We start from the raw sequence: 19278 nt of genomic DNA on the forward strand, positions 1-19278 counted from the left end.
TACCAGCATTTTTCTACACATTTGTACAGGTTCGATTTTAATCTTTAGAAAAATATTAGGCGTTTTACTCAATTTTACAGCACAATGACTAAAGGTTGCAGACAACTATACGCTGAGTCAGAAAAAACGTAATGTTTATGTGACTTTATGTGACTATTAAGACGCAGATATGTGGCCAAATTTCAAGGATGAGTTAAGGCAACAAATTTAATTTAATATCTTGTAGACTGTTCCAAAAAAAAACAACAAAAAAACCCAAAAAATCCCTGGTACCAGTCCAGTTTGTTTTACTATGTACCATTTCTATGTAGCATATACCATTTCTATGTACCAACTTTTTGAGTAATGAGGCTTATCTATACACAATGTCTAACACACAGATAAGTTTCTCAGATACCGCAGGAATAACACATTATTTGTATGACCTCAATGAATATCATGTTTGCAATATGCAGCACAAATTGATCATCAGCTAATGGAAAGGGTGATTTGTTGTTCACATCTATAGTATAAAGTATAAGCCTAGGCCTTGTTCACATCTATAGTATAAAGTATAAGGCCTTGTTCACATTGGAGGATTTGAATCCCTGCTCTAGATCAACGTTCCACTGTGAACGCTCTCCTACGCAGGATCTGAACTCGAGATCTTGATAACCCCCTCCCACCGCTCCCTCCCTCCATCCCGCCCGCCCTCCCCTCCCCTCCCCTCCCGCCCCCCCCCCCATTCGGGTGAGATCAGATTCGGAGCTCATACAACGCAGTTTGTGCATTCGTGTATGTCTCAGTGGCGTAGGAAGGTACTTTTGAGTGGGGGGGGGCTGAAGACTGATGGCCGGCCTGGGGAGGGGTCTAAGGGGAGGGGTGTCCCCCTCCCCTTTGGAATTGTTTGCATTTCCAGGTAGCCTCAGATGCAATTTGGTGCAATATAGCACACTTCAACACCCACTCCATTTTGTAAACTTAATTTTGTATTTTCACCAGGCCTTAGATGCAATTTGGTGCTCCAAATGAGATTTTTTTTTCATTTGGAAATGAAAAAGGGGTTTTCTGACTTGCGAAGCGGGGGGGGGGGAGGGCGGGATGATACTTCCGCCCCTCCACATTTTCCACTGGGGGGCTGGCGCCCCCCAGCCCCCGGTTCCTACGCCCTTGATCAGTCTGATCCGAGATCAACTATAACGCATTGTTCTGTTCTGTTCGAGCGAGCGAGAATTAAACAAAGGGGTAGCCAACAGTATAAAGTAGCTGAAATGATGCGCTTTTAAGCCATATTTAACTATCATAAATATTCGAAAGGTCTGATATTGTAAGATGTTGATATAATTTAGCACTGTAATTTTAAGTAGCCTTGGCCTACTGCTAGGCTAACTGGCTCATCGTAGTATTAGTAGTATAGTAATGTACTTAGACAATCGGCCTATAGCTGTGCAAGTCACATGCGCGCGCTCCAAAGCTTTTCTAACGTGTACGTTTGACCGGCACAGTAGTCCCCTAACCGTTAAGTACGGGTTTATTGACCGAAGCAGTGCATTTATCGCAGGATGCTAGTGGAAAATCTAAGCAGTCTTTGGTTGGTTAAAATTGGTATAAATTCGACTTAATGGTACCAAATATGCGATTTTATGGTACCATAAATTCGACTTACTGGTACTACCATAAATTCGACTTAATGGTACTACCATATATTCGATTTAATGGTACTACCATATATACGATTTAATGGTACAATCAATTCGATATAATGATACCATATATTCGATTTAATGGTACCATATTTTCGATTTAATGGTACCATCAATTCGATATCATGGTACCATGTATTCGATTTAATGGTACCATATATTCGACTTAATGGTACCATATAATCGATATCAACTCCTATTTGATTGGCTGGAATTAAATGTATACCATGTATTTCGAATATATGGTACCACATATGCGAATTAAAGGGTACCATAAATTCCAATATATGGTACCATAAATTGTTGAATTTTGTCCACTTTGGCCAACCATAGACGACGACATCAAGAGAGCAGTATGCAAGATTGGGTGTTGCAACTTTGGAATGTATGTCATTCTATTCATAGTGACGAAATCAATTGTTCTTGGGAAAATATTTGGGCACCTGAACGTATACAGAACAATAGAAGGGAATATAGCACTAGTTCCCGTTTTGATAAACAAACCTATTTGAGGGTTTTTCAATCTTTCCCCCCTCCCGACTGGAAAAGGCTAACCATTTATACATATACAAAAACTAAAAACCTGATCAATTCAAATACAATTGTACAACTTTTACGCTTGGTCGAACTTGAAGTAGGTTACACCCTTTTGAAATTTGTAAAGGTGTTTGATCAAAGTAGACCAAGTTTACACGTTTGAAACCATATTTGGCTATTCTCAAGTCAACTACATTATAGTTTCCAGGGAGGTTTTTGTCAGAAGGCTATTACTGAACATACAGAATGACAAAAGTTCATGATGCAGATATCAATATGACCATATGGATTTAAAGTGTGAAATTTTACAATAATTGGTAAGTTTTTAGTTGCTTTTAATATTTTCTTCTTTCTTCTGTCTTTTCATTATTAATATTATTTTTCTCTCTTGCTGTGAGAGACTGAAATTAGGTTCAGCCATGAAACTACCAGGAATTTTTGGATGATTCTTTGCAAAAAAAATCTTTGTTATTTTATTTATTGTTATTATATCGATTTGCTTATAAGCCAGGGCGAAAGGGGACATTATTTTACAGGTTCGAAATTCAACTGGCAGCGCTGGGGACTTTGGAACAAGGGACAACTACGTAAAACTATGTGGAACTATACATAGGCGTAGGAGGCAGGGTGCTGGGGGGGGGGCTGCAGTCCCCCCAACCAAAAACTTTTGTGAAAATTCGGGCAATATATGCTGAGAATTTTTCGGGCACCTACTGAGAGAAAAATAATTTGCTATGTGTTTTTTAATGGTTAAACTGATATTATTATGATCATTAATATTGTAACGACTTTCCCAATAATTCTAACCAATATGAAAGGGTTATACATCGGCAAATGATTGTATGTTATTGGCATGCGATGTAATAACCGACGCATGCCTATATGATGTGCACATAAACATGTTGAACGCGCGCGGAGCGTGCGAAAAAGTTTGGTAATATTTTTCGGGCAAGTCGTTACAGCCCCCCCCCCCCCCCCAATCAAATTGGGCTCCTACGCATATGGAACTATACCAACTTTGTAGAACTGTTTTGCTTTATTCTTTATCTAGAAGTCGGGAGGACATGCTTTTCTCGCGGAAAGGGTACCGTGAGAAGAGTCTTTAAAGAAACAGCTTAATTAGTTTGGTCGTCAACCTTCCAAAACTAACATTGCGATTGATCAGACAAACTTAAAAGGTATACTTGCCGAGGATTTCAACCAAATGAAAGTTCAAGAGTAGGTATACTTGAATAACCCAAGGCATTCATGTCATTTCGGACACTTTTTCATAGTGCATTTTCGTAGTAAAAGCTTATATGGAAATTACAAAAAGTTTGGACTTTTTGTATTCCTATTTTATTGATATCTTCAAATGAAACTTATCAATCGTAAAGCTTATCATCTCTTTTGATATGAGAATTTGGTATAAATCTGCGTAAGATAAACAAAATATCAACATCAATAACTCAATAATTTGCTTTATTAAATATGTATGTTATGTCGGCCATGCAGAATCCAACAATTGTATGCCGGATTTAACGTGACGTCACAGCTTTTCCCTCTTCTGAGTTCCGATTCAGAGTCGATAGTATAGTTAACATATGGATAGTAAGAACCAACAAAACAGCACAGAAACGATGAGAACTATAGTTAGGGAAACAACGTACGTGGAAAATATAGTTCTGGCATCATTATATTTAGCAATATATACTGCCGATTCAGCAATATAAACTTCCAAGTCCTCATCTTTAAGTTGAAGAGGTTGGGGGGGGGGGGGGTTCTTGCATAAAAAACTTCACGGTATTAAAAATAAACATTGGAAGACCAGAATGACTGTTATTATTTGTAGTTTGCTTTTTTTGTGACCAAATTGGACAAAATATCATCGATAATTTTTCTTCGGTGTATTTTATCTCTGGTTCACGACAGGTTTGTAGGACGGAACTATAACGGCGGTGCCTATTACAGTCAAAATGTTCTTAATCGACACTAGCATTTCAATAAGATAGAATAAAGGGGGGGGGGGACAGTCCCGACGTATGTCATTCCTGTATAGCCATGAATGAGTATATGATATCTTTATACATCTCATATATATCAGTGTTACATCTCTGTAGATATGATTTATGATAATTAACATGAATTCAGGCATAAACAAAAATTAATTTTGAAATGTTGTAAACTGTTAAAAAAACAAAGCCCTGATGTCGATCAGGGTTGTATTTCTACACGGCTTATTATTATTTGTTTTATAGAAATGATCATTTTGTTATCTGAGACTCATCCATTTAAAATGACTGGACTACTAAGTCTATCACATGCACGGACCATTAGATCAGGGAGCTGCGGATTGTGTGCAAAAGCTACACACTTTCAATGTCGCTATAGGATATAGTATTTCATCCGTGGTAAATCAATCGTCCAGATTTGAATTAGTATGTAGGAAAATAAGAGCAATTAGAAAACAAAATGGAGGCTGGGTGACTAGTAAACACCCCAGTGAGACTTTCTGTCTTCTTTCATTCACATAGGCACTATTGACATGACCATCTTAACAATACTAGTCCTCCTTGTTTGCAATTCAAGAAATGTCCGTGCTGAAGGTAAGACATAAATATCTTCTTCAACGCATATATATATAAATATATATATATATATATATATATATATATATATATATATATATATATATATATATATATATATATATATATATATATATTTATATATATAAAAATATATATATATATATAAATATATATATTTTTATATATATATATATATATTTATACAATGCAATGGAGGTAAACGACAAAGGCAAATGAATATATATAAATGAAAATCGTAATGAGCTGGAAATCAAGAACAGTGAAAAAACTTTCAGCCTCCACCGGGATTCGAACCACGGGCCTTCCGCTCTGTACGCGGACACCCTAACCACTATAGGCTATGGACGCTGATTGTATGTCCAGAGGTTCGCAACCGGTAAGGAAGGTCGTAATTCCACTGTAGGCGTTCGTCACCTGTATCGAACAATACTAGTTCTGTTTTTGGTGACATATTTTGCCTTACTCTAGAGATCAAACATATATGTTATATATATTTATACATATACATATATATAGCCTTGTTGGGTATGCGTGTGTGTATGTATGTGTGTATATGTATGTGTGTATATTTGTTCATCGAAATTAATTCTTCCAACTACAAGTTTTGAACGTTACTGTTCAATATTACCTTGAAGTAAAGCTCACCCCCCCCCCAAAAAAAACATAATATTTGACGAAAACCAACCATTTCTGTATGTCAATACAAAACTAAGCGACCCGAAACATGACCTTATCACTTTTAGAACATTCCCTATACCTCAACCTTCTGTTATGACTGTTACTATGTTTTCATCACGATAATATGCCTACGGGTGTCATACTACAGTTAATATTTACATTGACTTACATTTTGTAAGGCCGCTATAGCATAGCTAGCAGTTTTCAATTGTCACGGTCCTAAACTCTAGTTGTGGAATGTTACACTTATAGTGTAAAGCGTATACCTAAGAATTACTTGTGACGAAAGTCTTGTGCAAATATAGGTCTCACCCACGAGAGGATATCGGGTCCGGGCAGGAGTAGAGAAGGAGGGGATGGAGGAGGGGACGGATAGGGGACGAGTGTGGGGGAGGGAGTAGGGGGACGGGAAGTATGATGAACATGAGGAGAGGATGGACGGAGTTACATATACGATATAGATTATTAGTCACGATCGATCAATGAAAACCGAATTCACTTTTTTCTTCTCTTTTCGTTATTTCTTCAAAAGAAACAACTAACATCATTGGGACCACGAATGGTGGTAAGTTTGCACACAAAATCCCTTTTTGATTTAGTCACTATAAATTGGTATAGTATTCATTCATTCATGAGTTGATTCCTCTGATGTGTATATCTCATTCTTGTGTGTGTGTTGATGTGTATGGGTATATGTATGGGTGTGTATTGGTGTACGTGCCCGCCTGTGTGTGTGTCAATCATTGCAGATTGGTTAACGAAACATATAGTCATCCCCGTCTAACAAGCAAGCATTTGGCTTACCCCCCCCCCCTCCCCAAAAAAGATGGCTTTGGAATTTGGGCTTTCACAGCACGTTCAATTTTTGCCACCGTAGCTGTTTAGATTTTGAGCTAGAAGAGGTCGAAGATTAGAATAATATCATTTCACAACCCATCTATCAATTCTTGCTGCGGGATCTTCCTGTTTTTATCAATGATTTTAAAAAACGGCTTCAACTCTTCTGGTCTGCGCAACAAATAGAATGATGATGACTGACTACATGTCATAAAAAGTCACTTTAGTTGGTCAATGTAGGACTTTCTCACAGTTAATTCAAGCGCTTTTTAACTGTTCTAATTGTGGAATGGTACACGTATACAGTATAAAGAGTGCCGAAGTCTTGTTATACGAATATAGGACTCACCCACGAGAGGATATCGAGTCCTGACAGTAGGGGAGAAGGAGAGGATGTTTGGGGGAGGGGATGGAGAGGGAGGGGAGCGGAGGGGAGGAGAGTGGGTGAGTGGGGGAGGGGATGGAGAGGGAGGGGAGCGGAGGGGAGGAGAGTGGGTGAGTGGGGGAGGGGAGGTATGATGAACATGAGGAGTTACGTATACGATATGTATGATTAGTCAAGATCGATAAATGAAAACCGAATTCATTTTTTCTTCTCTTTTCGTGTTTCTTCAGAAGAAACAACCATTGGGACCACGAATGATGGTAAGTTGCACACAACATCTGTTTTATTTATTCACCATAAACTGGTATAGCATTTATTTATTCATGAGTTGATTTTCTCTGCTGTGTAGCCTATATCTCATTCGTGTGTGTATGATATATAATATAACCAAAAGATGGCTTTGGAATTTGGGTTTTCACAGCATTGTTCAATTTTTGCCACCGTAGCTGTTTAGATTTTGAGCTAGAAGAGGTCGAAGTTATTATGTCACAGCCCATCATCTATCAATTCTCGCTGCGGTATCTTCCTGTTTTTATCCAGGATTTTCAAAAACGCCTTCAATCCTTCTGGTCCGAGCAACAAACAGAATGATGATCACTGACTACATTTCACTAAAAGTCACTTTAGTTGGTCCATGTAGGACTTTCCGACAGTTAATTCAAGTGGTTGTAAACTGCTCTAATTGTGGAGCCGGGCAAGAAGTAGAGGATGGGGGTAGGGCATGGAGAGGGAAGGGGAGTGGGGAAGGGGGGGGGGGGTGGGGGAGGGGAAGAATGATGAAGATGAGGAGTTACGTATACGATATAGATTATTAGTCAAGATCGATAAATGAAAACCGAATTCATTGTTTTCTTCTCTTTTTGTGTTTCTTCAGAAGAAACAACTAACATCATTGGGACCACGAATGGTGGTAAGTTGCACACAAAATCCCTTTTTAATTTAGTCACTATAAATTGGTATAGTATTCATTCATTCATGAGTTGATTTCTCTGATGTGTATATCTCATCCTTGTGTGTATATGTATGTATGTATGTGTGTGTGTATGTATGTTTTTTTGTATATGTATAGGTGTGTATGGGTGTACGTGCGCGCCCATGTATATATGTGTGTGTTTGTAAATCATTGCAGATTTGATTCAACGAAACATATAGTCATCCTCTTCTAACAAGCAAGCATTTGGCGTTTAGGAAAACAAAGCTTACCAACAGGCCAGACTTGAATATTCACCACGAAATAGAATCGCGATTTGATTCAATTAAAGACTTTGATTCCATTCTGAAATTCGTTATCCAAGAGTCTCCACTTGTCATCTTCAATATTTAGTCTCATCTAGGTCCATATACGGACCATGATTAAAAATTAAAATTAAAAAGAAATCGAACAAGATTACTTGACAGGTGGGAACAGTTTTATATAAAACACTGCGGTTTTAATCGGATTATGGGAATCACTATAGTTTCGAAAGATGTCATTTCGTGAAAGTGTCGCTTTTTCTGTTTTTTCTTTCTGAGCATTGATGTTCAACATGTATATGTTTTTTTTTTCGCGTTTTCAACTAAGGTCCAAGAGACATGTGTGTAGTTTTCAACTTAGTCTGCGAATTTGAATTCGCTAAACTGGTCGCCTCTCATTACATGTAATAATACAAATCTGTGCTGAATAAATTATCGTGTTTGAGACTATGACCTCTATTGATCTGCAATGCCCAATGACCTTTCGTCCTTAAGTTCTAAATTCCACCCAACCCCCCCCCCTCCCTCCCTCCTCCTCCTCACTTCACCTTTGAAATCCTGTGCACGCCACTGTCCCCTTGTATACCGCGGTGTTGTACACTGAAATCGTTACACATATTTGCATTTGAAAATTTGATATCGTTTTGTATTCATATCTCCAGGTGAAACCACTGTTTCCGGTGTAATGGATACTTCTAAACCCGTCAATTGTGAGTTTTAGTTTAATTTTTTTTGCGACACCAATCAAAGATCGTCTTTTTTATTTCTGTAGGGTAACTTTTAGACTTGTTGGATACTATTTTAGGAATCAGTAAGAAAGAAATAGATTTTACTCTCCCTTTTTTTTTTACTCCTGGTTAATTTAACACAAATTTAAGAATTTTCCTCATGTTTTTAAGCAATCTACGGATTGAAACTGCACTAATAATTTTCTGGGTCTTTTTTTTTTCTTCAATTCTATTTCAGTTATAAATATTTCGATGAGACCAACCGTTACGGTGGAAGAATCTGAAGGCTTTGCACGGCTTACCTTGGACATAACGACAACGTTTATGTTAACTACTGTATCAGAAACCATCCGACTTGGTTAGTGTAAAGTATATCATATACACAATTTGTGACTGTGATCAAAGTTAGTCTGGTATGACGTTTTCGATCCCTATATACAGTATAGGCCCTTCTTCGTCACAGGCAGACTGTAAAGAAACTTGAAGATTCACAAGTAAGACCACTCCTCATTTACCTGTCTCCTAAACATGCGCACCCCGATCTACCCTAGCCTAAGAACTGGTAACATTCCTGCATTGCGCCCCCAGTCACCGCCCCCCCCCAATCTAAGATCACTATCCTCCACCTTCCGAATCCACCATTCAGAAGCCTATATACACGCGCGTGTTTATTACAGGATCGTAATGTACGATTTTCTCCTCAAAATGAAAGTTTCTTAATTGTGTCGTCTGTGGCTCAGTGATAGATTCAATCGTTTTCATATTGGAAGGAATCGGCAAACGTCAAAGAGAATTTGCATCAGTTAGTTTCTCGCACTCTCAAAGGAGAACTTTTGTCACGTGCCATTGTTTAACGTCCTTGAATGGAAAAATATGTCGGATGTAAAATTGTCATTTTGTGGAAAACTATTAGGTGTCGAATTTCTCGCATAGTTTCTTTCGAACCGTTGCTTTACATCACATGTTCAATATTAACAATTGCAATACATAACTAACTAACTTTAAGAAGAGCATCAAATCCCACTTAACGACAAAAGCTTTTATATGATCTTGTACCATTAAGTTTTTCTTCCGTCATTGTTTTGTATTATTCTGTATTATTTGTATCATTTCTAATTGTCAATTGCGCCATGAACATCCTTTGAGTGGTGTGTGAGCATTATAAGTCGTATTATTATTATTATTATTATTATTTATACATGTATAAATATTTCACATTAAGTCATGTATATATATCAATAGTCAATACATGAGGTCAGCTGGATCTCAGTTATACCATGGCTACCTATTGGGTTTCTTTCATTGCCTATTTAGAACTGTCCTATTCGGACGGTACTACGAACGGAGTGAATGACTTTGGGTCGATATCTGATCTACAATTTGTTACCATCGTTGTATCAGCCCAAACGTCTATGCATAATTTCAACATCCCAATCATAGATGATGCAATCGTTGAAGCAAGCGAAATGTTTGAGGTCTCACTTTTAAATGTCGACGTCCTATCGAGCCATTTACAGTCTGATGTCACAGTCACTATGACCAATGGCATGACGACAACAGACATCATCATTCAGGACGACGATACAGGTAGGACGAATCAACAAAATTTAAGCAATATTCCGAGTCCTATATTGACTGCATGCACCCGTTGTATGCACAATAGGGCCACGTGACTGTAGTATTTGATATAATACATGGCAGAATAAAGAGGCGTTAATCTAAAAGTACACCTTTCAGTAATATCTTTATTACGGGATAAAAGCCACGATCGATTACGAAATTGTAACAAACTTGTTTTTTTTTATATTTCTTTATTTTCGTGGCTAGATTCCACCATGCGAGACCTTTTTTTGTTTAACACACATTCGTTTTAGACTCGATACTTTGGTGTGCCTTAAGTAAACAGCTAATTTGGCCTAAAGCAAAGTTACCCATACAAGCTCTGTGCAATTGAACTCTTTGTTTAATAGTACAATGAACTTATTTTTAGATCGGATATTACGCACGGACTTGTCTTTGTTTGGTATTGTTTTTCAAATGCTTTGTACTTCGTCAATAACGAATCGAAATATTTATGCATAGACAGACTGGTATTCGTAGCGTACAGAAACAAACTGTAATAAATATGTTATGTATGGAAACGACATTGGGTAACTTTGCGGTGGGTTTGGCGTAATGCATATATTATGTATGAAAATGACATTGGGTAACTATGCGGTGGGTTTAATGCGAAATCTTGCTCTTTTCTACGACATGAAAAGCAGTCAAAGAGCCTAAATTCTTCTGATTTTGTTATGTAATAAACAGACTCTGATCCAGAAGTTTCAAACTCACATATAAATTCATAACTAGTTATTAGGACAACTTTGAGTTTAGACCTGGGGAGGATGCTGCCTTACCGACCCATTACACATGGGGAACCGTCATCGACGACTCCAGGGCCAAACACGTCCTTTATAAATTCCCGGATCCGTTCCTGGTATAGCGTGATCCATAGCGTGAAGTTTTACTTAAAATCCACAAGAATGTGAAATCTTTATAAAAAATAGTTCTCCAATAACATAAACATCTAGGCCTATACAGCATTCCACAGTCATTCTACTATGATTGAGGTGAAACAGTACCTTTCACTGCCCGAGGCCCCCCCCCCACACACACACACACAATGGTACAACCCTTAAATCAGACGGAATCAGAAGTTGGAGAAAATAGAGGGCGTCTGACATTAATTGCTTGGCTGGAGTCATTGTGTAGCCCCTTTAACTGTTAAACGTATGAGTAGGATCACTCTTACAAAATGTGCCACTGCAAATTTAAATCTATATACGCGTACTATTTATCATTATAACCGTGCATAAAAAAATCAAAAAAATAACACAACAGTAGTAACGGATGACCACAAAAAGTCGTAGATATATTACACGGTATGACCTTTCACCTTTAACTTGGTAATGCCCGTTTAAATGTGCTTTCAGTACTTTGGTTTGGTGGAGAACATCATGAACAACATGCGTCAGGAAGCTCTCGGTGCTGGGTATGGGCGTGTCATAAATGAAGAGCTCGGAAATGTCATTTGAGTGGGTCAGTGGAGTAATGGAGAAAGTGTGTAGGCCCGTGATGTCATATTAAATTTGCATATATAGGTCACGTTGTGAATATTTTTAATGAATTCCTGCTCAGGTAAACAAGCAGTATGAATACAATTCAAACAACAGTTAGCCTACTGTAGAAAATCTCTTGCGTGTGCGAATTAGTAGCAAACCAGTACACCGCAGTAGGATTATTGCCTGGCATCATCAGAGCAACTGCTCCTGAACTAAAAGTTTGAAATAAAATGTATGTTTTCACATTCGTTATTTCAGGTGTAGTAGGAATACATTATGGTGGCAGTAATAATGGTGTCATCCCTCCGAATAGCAACGAAGTCGTAGTGATTGTTACGTCATCCAATCCGTTCGACCGAGATGTCAATATAGGTCAGTATATGGTTTACGAAATGGTTATTCGACTCTAAATCTGATCAAATCCAAAGGGGATCACCAATCGCTTACAAAGTCAACAGTGGACGCTGTAATATTGGTCCAATCTAGTTCCGTGAGACTCGATGGCTGTTGCTCTATATGAGTTGCAGCACCACCGTCGACATTCAATCTCCAGCAGTAACTTCTGTCGTCATTATTGGAGAACAGATAGTTTGAAACCTTCTTTGGGGGTGGTGGGGGGGGGGAATTCCAGGTCAGACTTCGATATTATAAGCACCTCAACCTTGACATTGCCTGTGAATCTTAAAATATGTAGAGGTGTTTAAAACTTTCTTTTTTTCAGATCTGCTCATTTCTGGGGACACAAACATTTTCTCAGGTAGCCTTCCGCCTTCTGTTACTATTCCTGCCGGCTCAACAAGTACTTCCTTCTCACTGAATCTTCAGGATGGAATACAAAATCAACAATCCGTTTCAATACAAGCAGTTGCCCCTACCGATGGCCTAGCAACAGTAGGTGGACAGTCTACAGTTTCCTTGGTAACATCTGTAGGTGAGTCTGAATACATGGCAGAATGTGACGCATACTTTGTAATGGAACATAGTTAGTGATATTACGGTGGCAGGCAATGTACTTGGACACTCCATCTCATATAGTCTTCTTCGTATCTCTCAGTAGGACCTATGGTTGTTTAAATGTAAACTAATTTTACCAGAATAAACTTCTTTACTCCACGAGGTAAATCCTATACTGGGATATGTCTGTAATGTCATAAATTGTAGATTTTCTTTCAAATGTTTACTTTTGCTCTTGAAACAATATTTGTTGATTTATCATTGAAATGTGACACATTTGGAGTACTTGCTTTTTGGTTTCGATGATAATCGTAACCTTTGCATTCATGGTGGCGATATGTGTGTTTGTGTGTGTTTGCGTGCGTGTGGGTGTGTGAGTACGTTTGTGATGCACAGCTTCTGAACACGATATCTCAAGAAGGGAAAGTCAGACCAATTAAATATTTGGTGTGTAGAACTATAAGTACCACATTAAATACAAGAAGCCTATTGTTTTTGGTGGAGGTCAAAGGTCATTTAGGGTCACCAGGGGTCAAATTGTGATAAACACGATAAACACGATATCTCAAGAAGGGAAGGTCAAACCAATATTATATTTTATGTGTAGAAGTAACATATTGAGTACAAGAAGCCTATTGTTTTTGGTAGAGGTGAAAAGTCATTTGGGGTCACCAGGGGTCAAATTGTGAAAATCTTTTAATCACGATATGTCAATACTGGAAGTTTGGACCGACCTCTAATTTAGTGTGTAGAAGTACCACAATGATTTAAAAAAGCCTATCGTTTTTGGTGGAGGTCAAAGGTCATCTAAGGTCATCATAGGTCAAATTGTAAAACCCTTGTAAACATGAACACCCTCAATATACATTACATCAGATTCTTGAAGAAAACTGCTCAGTTACATCATCGAAACCACAATGCATTTTTGCATTCTGGTTTTTCATTATTATAGAACTATATATAGAACTTCATCATCGTGCAATTTATTATTAGAATTATTATTTCCTCATTCGAGAAATGAGTTGTTCATTATAGAAGGGGAAAAAAGATATTTCCCCTGAATTGCCATGAATGGACATCACCAACGCTGATAGTTAAAGTCTATGAATGAACCTTATAATGGGCTCCATCGGACGTCTAAAATTGTTATATTTCCTATAGGGGAGGAACTTCAAGATGGATGTTGGCTGCTACAGCCCTGAGGCTGCATCCCCTCATTCATAAAACCATTTTAACCGTCCCCAGGCTAAATTACTCGAGGAATTAAGAATTTGCCATCCCCTCTCCCTACACATTTGAAATCCTGCGCACGTCATTGCCAAACATCTCTGTCACAAGTTGTGGACCAACTTCATTTGCATATGGAAAAAATGTGTCCTAGGACTGTGGTTGGCCTTGCTTCTCCGTAAAAGTTGATTTATGAAACTAAGAAAAAGAAAGTAGCCAAAATCTATTTTTCTTCATGACTCCTACACAGCTATTACAGTAATTGGTTTTACCCGTCCCTCCTACACCGTAAGAGAGGGTCAAGCCGTGGGAGTGAGTCTCTTTGCCAATGCAGTACCAAACGTTGCTTTCCAAGCTGGTAAGATGAACAAAACATCATCTCTTTGTTTACTAAAACACAGGAAATTTCATACTAATGATTACCTTTGAAAAACTTAAACTGTTTGTTATGTAAGACCAATCAAACATAGATTGATTGGACGTACAGACCCTAGAAAATATTTTCATTCGTATAGGACAAGGAAGGCAGAGGGAGGGAGAGAGGGTACAATTGTGTCTCCATATACATGTCGGTAACAACAATTTGTTTTTAGTTTACAGGACAAGTAGGCTCCCAAAACTTTTTTCCAAATAATTTTCCTATGAAGGTGTCAATTTGTCCTTCTCCCCCCTCCTCCCCCTCCTCCCCCTCCTCCCCCTCCTCCCCCTCCTCCCCTCCTCCCCCTCCTCCCCTCCTCCCCATCCTCCCCCTCCTCCCCTCCTCCCCCTCCTCCCCCTCTCGTCGTGGCCCTGCCCATTATAGCTTTAATAACATAACTATGATCGTTTTTCCTTGTTTTTGAGTCCTGCCTTTCTTTCCTTCTACAGAAATTGGTATTTTTGGGAATGTTAATCGCAATGAAATTGGTGCAGTTCCAGCAGCTAGATTCACTATTGGGCAGTCTTTCGCGTTTATCAGCATATCTGCCAGATTAGATTCGATAACCGAGACTTCTGAATTTGTAACGTTATTCATCGATAGCACTCGCTTACCAGTTAACGTTACTGTTGACAGCAATAGCGCCACCACCATTATAACCATCCTCGACTCGTCCAATTCAGGCTAGTGTTCCTTCATTTGTAATTGATAACTTGGGTAACGGTACACTTGGGGGAGGGGAGGGGAGGGGTGGGGATGAGGATGGGAGGGTAGGAGAAGGGGTAGTGGAGGGGCGGGGAGGGGAGGGGAAGGGGAGGATCTTTCTAAGCGTAAAGAAGTTACCAAACACGCAAAACAAAATGCAATTAATAGTTTTGTTCAGTTATCCAGATTTTGCTTTCGAAAGTGAGAATGATTGGAGGAAAACATGAATAAAGAAGGTTTATAGAGCAGACCAGCTTTGATTTAGTGTATACGAATAGTCCAAATTCAAGGAAGTCGTGCTGCAGGAAATATTTCATATAGGTATGGAACCTAAAGGTATTACTAACGATGAAGGGAACCAGTTGAAAAACATAAATGTTTAACAAGGTTTGCGACCTTTAAAAAAAAGAAATAAACATATTGTAAAGATGAAAGATACGATTAGACGAGTGTCTTACACTAAAGAGAAGAAAAATTGAAGTTATGTCATCAAAGTAATGATTTGATTAGAATTGTTGCTAACAAAGTGGAATTTAATTTTAGACTTGAAAGGTGCAGAAACTACACTTTTTTCTTCTCGGGAAACCATGCCAGAGCACTCAAGAGTAGTGAATTATTTAGTGAGGAAATGACGTCATAAACTGCCAGTTAGTTGGGAAAGTATCAGCATCCTGCTGAAAGATTACCTATTTCTTGTTCTTTTTATAATTAGGAAACGCACAACCAACGGCAGAGTCTAGACGAACTTTACCGGCAGCTGCAGTTACACCGGTTCCGCGACAATCATCAACGTTATCGGCTGCTGCTATCGTTGGTATTGTAGTCGGTATAATCGTTACAATCACCATGGTGATAATTGTTGCCTGTTGCTGTCTCTTTTATAGTTCGTTGTATCCATCACGGTCAAACACATATGAGGTAAATCACAAGAGACTGGGGTGGGATAGTAACAAAGACGCAGGTATGCCAATGGTTTAAGGGGGAGGGGGGAGGCGCTGATTGTTCCTTGTAGAATGATGTCCTGTTCATTATTCTGCTTGTATGTCGTATAAACCTAGCAAAGGGTATGCTGTACTCAGGCGCGTCAATTTCTCTTTATAGGGGGAGGGGGGGGGGGTGTAGCATTCCTCATTCCCAGAAATGATGTTAGTATCAATAACGTCACAGTGTCACTATTTGGAGGCTTGTAGTTTTGAATACTATGACGTTGAAGTTTGAAACAGTCTTTCGAGATTCATAAAAAGTACTTTTGTTGGGGGGGGGGGGGGGGTAATGTACAAGCATCTCCCGCCCGCCTGCCCCTCCACTCGTCGTAGTCGGTATTCCCTTGCTTGTTCTTATTCTCTCAGGCTATTCTTCAGTATGAGCAACACTGATTAAAAGCTACGAGGTAATTAATTGTTAATAACGGGAACTCTCCAAATTCTCCGTGCACGGAAAACTGTTCCTGGAGGTGTTGGTAAAGCGATGGTTGGCGTTGTGTTGATAAGAAAGTGTTCATCCCTCTACAGCTGACTAACCAGTTACAACCATGTGTTTCTTTCAGGGGGTGGGGGTGGGGTGGGGTGGGGTGGGGTGGGGGTGGGGTGGGGGTGGGGGTGGGGAGTTCAGCTAGAGACCACGTGGAGGAATATATGACAGGATCGTCATAGATGTATATTATATAATTCCTTATGGGTAACTGTTTCCTTTTTTTCCTTTCTTTACATGCAGGTGGCGGAATACCAGAATCGACATTTATTTCACAGGATAAATCGCTTTGACGAAAATGTATATTTCATCTGATTCGAGTTCGTCAACGCATCGTGACTTTCATCGGATCGGAAGGAACGTAAAAAAAGAAGTGTTAACAATGGGAACTTTACTCAGATTATTCAATACATGGATGGACAGGCGACTATTCCGTCCGTTAACATTAAACGAATTCACCATCTTTCATATATACTGGAGCGTCCAAAATACACCCACCCATGCATGCATCCCCGGACACCTCATTCTGGTATAAATGACTGCATTGGACGGAATCAACAGTTGGGAATAATCATCTGTCGATCCGTTGTATCTCCATGATTGTAGATATGAGTGGATGTTTTAAATTATTTTTGTAATATTTTTTGGGGGTATTATTTCTGAATTTTAATCTTAATATTTTCTACTGAAATCGACCCCTCCCTCTTTTTTGTTGCTTCTTCACTCCGTCCTGGTCTCTTGTCCCTCTCCATCTTCTAAGAATGGGATTGGTGTAGGGTGTTGCACAGGATCCTTCGTATACCATTCCCTCCGGCTACATTAATCGCCGATTAAAGTAGCTGTTTTCATTTGGTCAACATTTTTTGACCGAACTAACAAAAGTTTATAGGAAATGACTTAAAATATCTTTCAATGTACCTAAGTAAGACACACACCCACAGGAGAGAATAACTGATGAATGATGATTCGGTTCTTGTCACATTTTCAAAATCAGTGAAAAATCACATAATTTTTTTTATTTCTATTTCTTTTCGTTATTCTGGTTAAAAGTATCGGTCAAAATTGTATTTTTTTGATATTCTTTTAAGATAAGTGGAAGCAAAACCTTCTTTTGTGGTTTATATATGGAAAGAATAGAAAGATGTAGTAGAATTAATTTATTGATGTCAGAAAAAAACCTCCGAAGACTTAATTATAATTAACACTTTTATCTAATTTCTCTTGCCACAAAATGTTCTTAATGGTTTCGTTTATTTCTTCGTTTTTCTGTTTGTTTTGTTTGTTTTTGGTTGTTTAAAAAGATATCCTCCATCCTAATATAATATTGCTGTTTCTGTGCAAGCATTGAGTAAAATGTTTTTTAGTATTTGTTAATATTTTTCTTATATCTTTCGTTTTGGTGCTTGAAAAAATATGAAGAAAAAGAGTTAACGTTTAAATTTACTTTCTTGCAGCTGAATGTTAATTTATCGTAGCCTAACTTTATTTTCTTTTAATTAGTATACATAGTAACTTGTAAAGGTGACTTCAGGTATGCCGGTATAATTATTAAAATATAACAGAACTGCAGGTTCGAAATATAGGAGTTGGTCCAAATCATGCCTCCTACCTATTTTGTTCAATTTTTTTCGGTTATAGAAGAAGCAACACAACCACAAAAGTGAATACGTTGCATAGAAATATGAGTGATGACACGGTCCTCCCCCTCCCCTTTCCCCTCCCCCTTCCCCTCACCCAATATCATGCCGCGGTTAAACAAGGTAATAATTTCACTGTGGAGAGGTCAAGGTCTTACACAAGGGCGTAGGAACCGGGGGGCTGGGGGCGCCAGCCCCCCAGTGAAAAATATGGAGGGGCGGAAGTATCATTCCGCCCCCCCGGTTCGCAAGTCAGAAAACCCCTTTTTCATTTCCAAATGAGAAAAAAATCTCATTTGGAGCACCAAATTGCATCTAAGGCCAGGTGAAAATACAAACTTAGGTTTACAAAATGGAGTGGGTGTTGAAGTGTGCTATAGTGCACCAAATTGCATCTGAGGCCACCTGGAAATGCAAAAAATTCCAAAGGGGGAGGGGGACACCCCCTCCCCTTAGACCCCTCCCCCAGACTGGCCATCAGTCTTCAGCCCCCCCCCACTCAAAAGTACCTTCCTACGCCACTGGTCTTACATCATTCCGGTTACTAAAGACATAAGAAAGTCTTATTGAGATGTCATGGAACGCTACCTTATTTGATATTTGTTTTCATTTTCTCATATTTCCCTAGGTTTTTGTTTTCACTAGCAGTAGCCACGTCGTGTCCCGCTTTTCAATTATGTCACCAAGCCCCCTTTTTTGCACTGTCTGTTTATCCCATAATTTTTCTCGGCCCCCTTCACCCCACTCCTTGGTCAGGCCAGATCTCACAGACGATACATCGTGATTATAGCGCGGTTCACTAACATAGCTTAGAGAGTACCATTTATCTGAAACGCGTAAAGATTTTGCTCACTGACGGCGGACAGAACCCACCACATTCTCTCAGCTTCGTATAGCATTTTCTCCAATTATTTAACCCTATCATGAGTGTCTCGATAGAAGTTTATCTTCGATGATGAAAGAATTCATCCCAAAGCTTTGATGTTATAAGCCATGCCTGCATAAGACCCAAACAGTGTATAGGTAGGCCTAATCACACCGAATTGTTTGGATCGTCTCTTCACTTTAATTGCATTTAGTTTCCTAAGATTC

The 19278-nt window shown here is 38.8% G+C and overlaps 1 protein-coding gene across 3 annotated transcripts; it reads left to right on the forward strand.

The window, feature by feature from the left end:
• Positions 1 to 2372: 2372 nt before the first annotated feature.
• Positions 2373 to 18164, forward strand: LOC139963021 (uncharacterized). 3 transcript variants are annotated; one of them, XM_071963476.1, is made up of 15 exons: positions 2373 to 2536; positions 3271 to 3437; positions 4733 to 4804; positions 6021 to 6053; positions 6941 to 6970; positions 7585 to 7620; positions 8606 to 8653; positions 8910 to 9029; positions 9986 to 10258; positions 12034 to 12147; positions 12497 to 12706; positions 14207 to 14314; positions 14824 to 15057; positions 15792 to 15997; positions 16793 to 18164. In XM_071963476.1, the coding sequence occupies exons 3-15, from the start codon at positions 4744 to 4746 to the stop codon at positions 16862 to 16864; spliced, it is 1545 nt and encodes a 514-aa protein (XP_071819577.1). In that variant the 5' UTR covers positions 2373 to 2536; positions 3271 to 3437; positions 4733 to 4743; the 3' UTR covers positions 16865 to 18164. The 3 variants fall into 3 exon arrangements, with proteins under 3 accessions (XP_071819577.1, XP_071819578.1, XP_071819580.1); XM_071963477.1 differs by having other exon boundaries at positions 3271 to 3397; XM_071963479.1 differs by lacking the exon at positions 3271 to 3437.
• Positions 18165 to 19278: the final 1114 nt, after the last annotated feature.

This window comes from Apostichopus japonicus, chromosome 21 (assembly GCF_037975245.1).
Source record: "Apostichopus japonicus isolate 1M-3 chromosome 21, ASM3797524v1, whole genome shotgun sequence".
Classification (NCBI taxonomy): Eukaryota; Metazoa; Echinodermata; class Holothuroidea; order Aspidochirotida; family Stichopodidae; genus Apostichopus; species Apostichopus japonicus.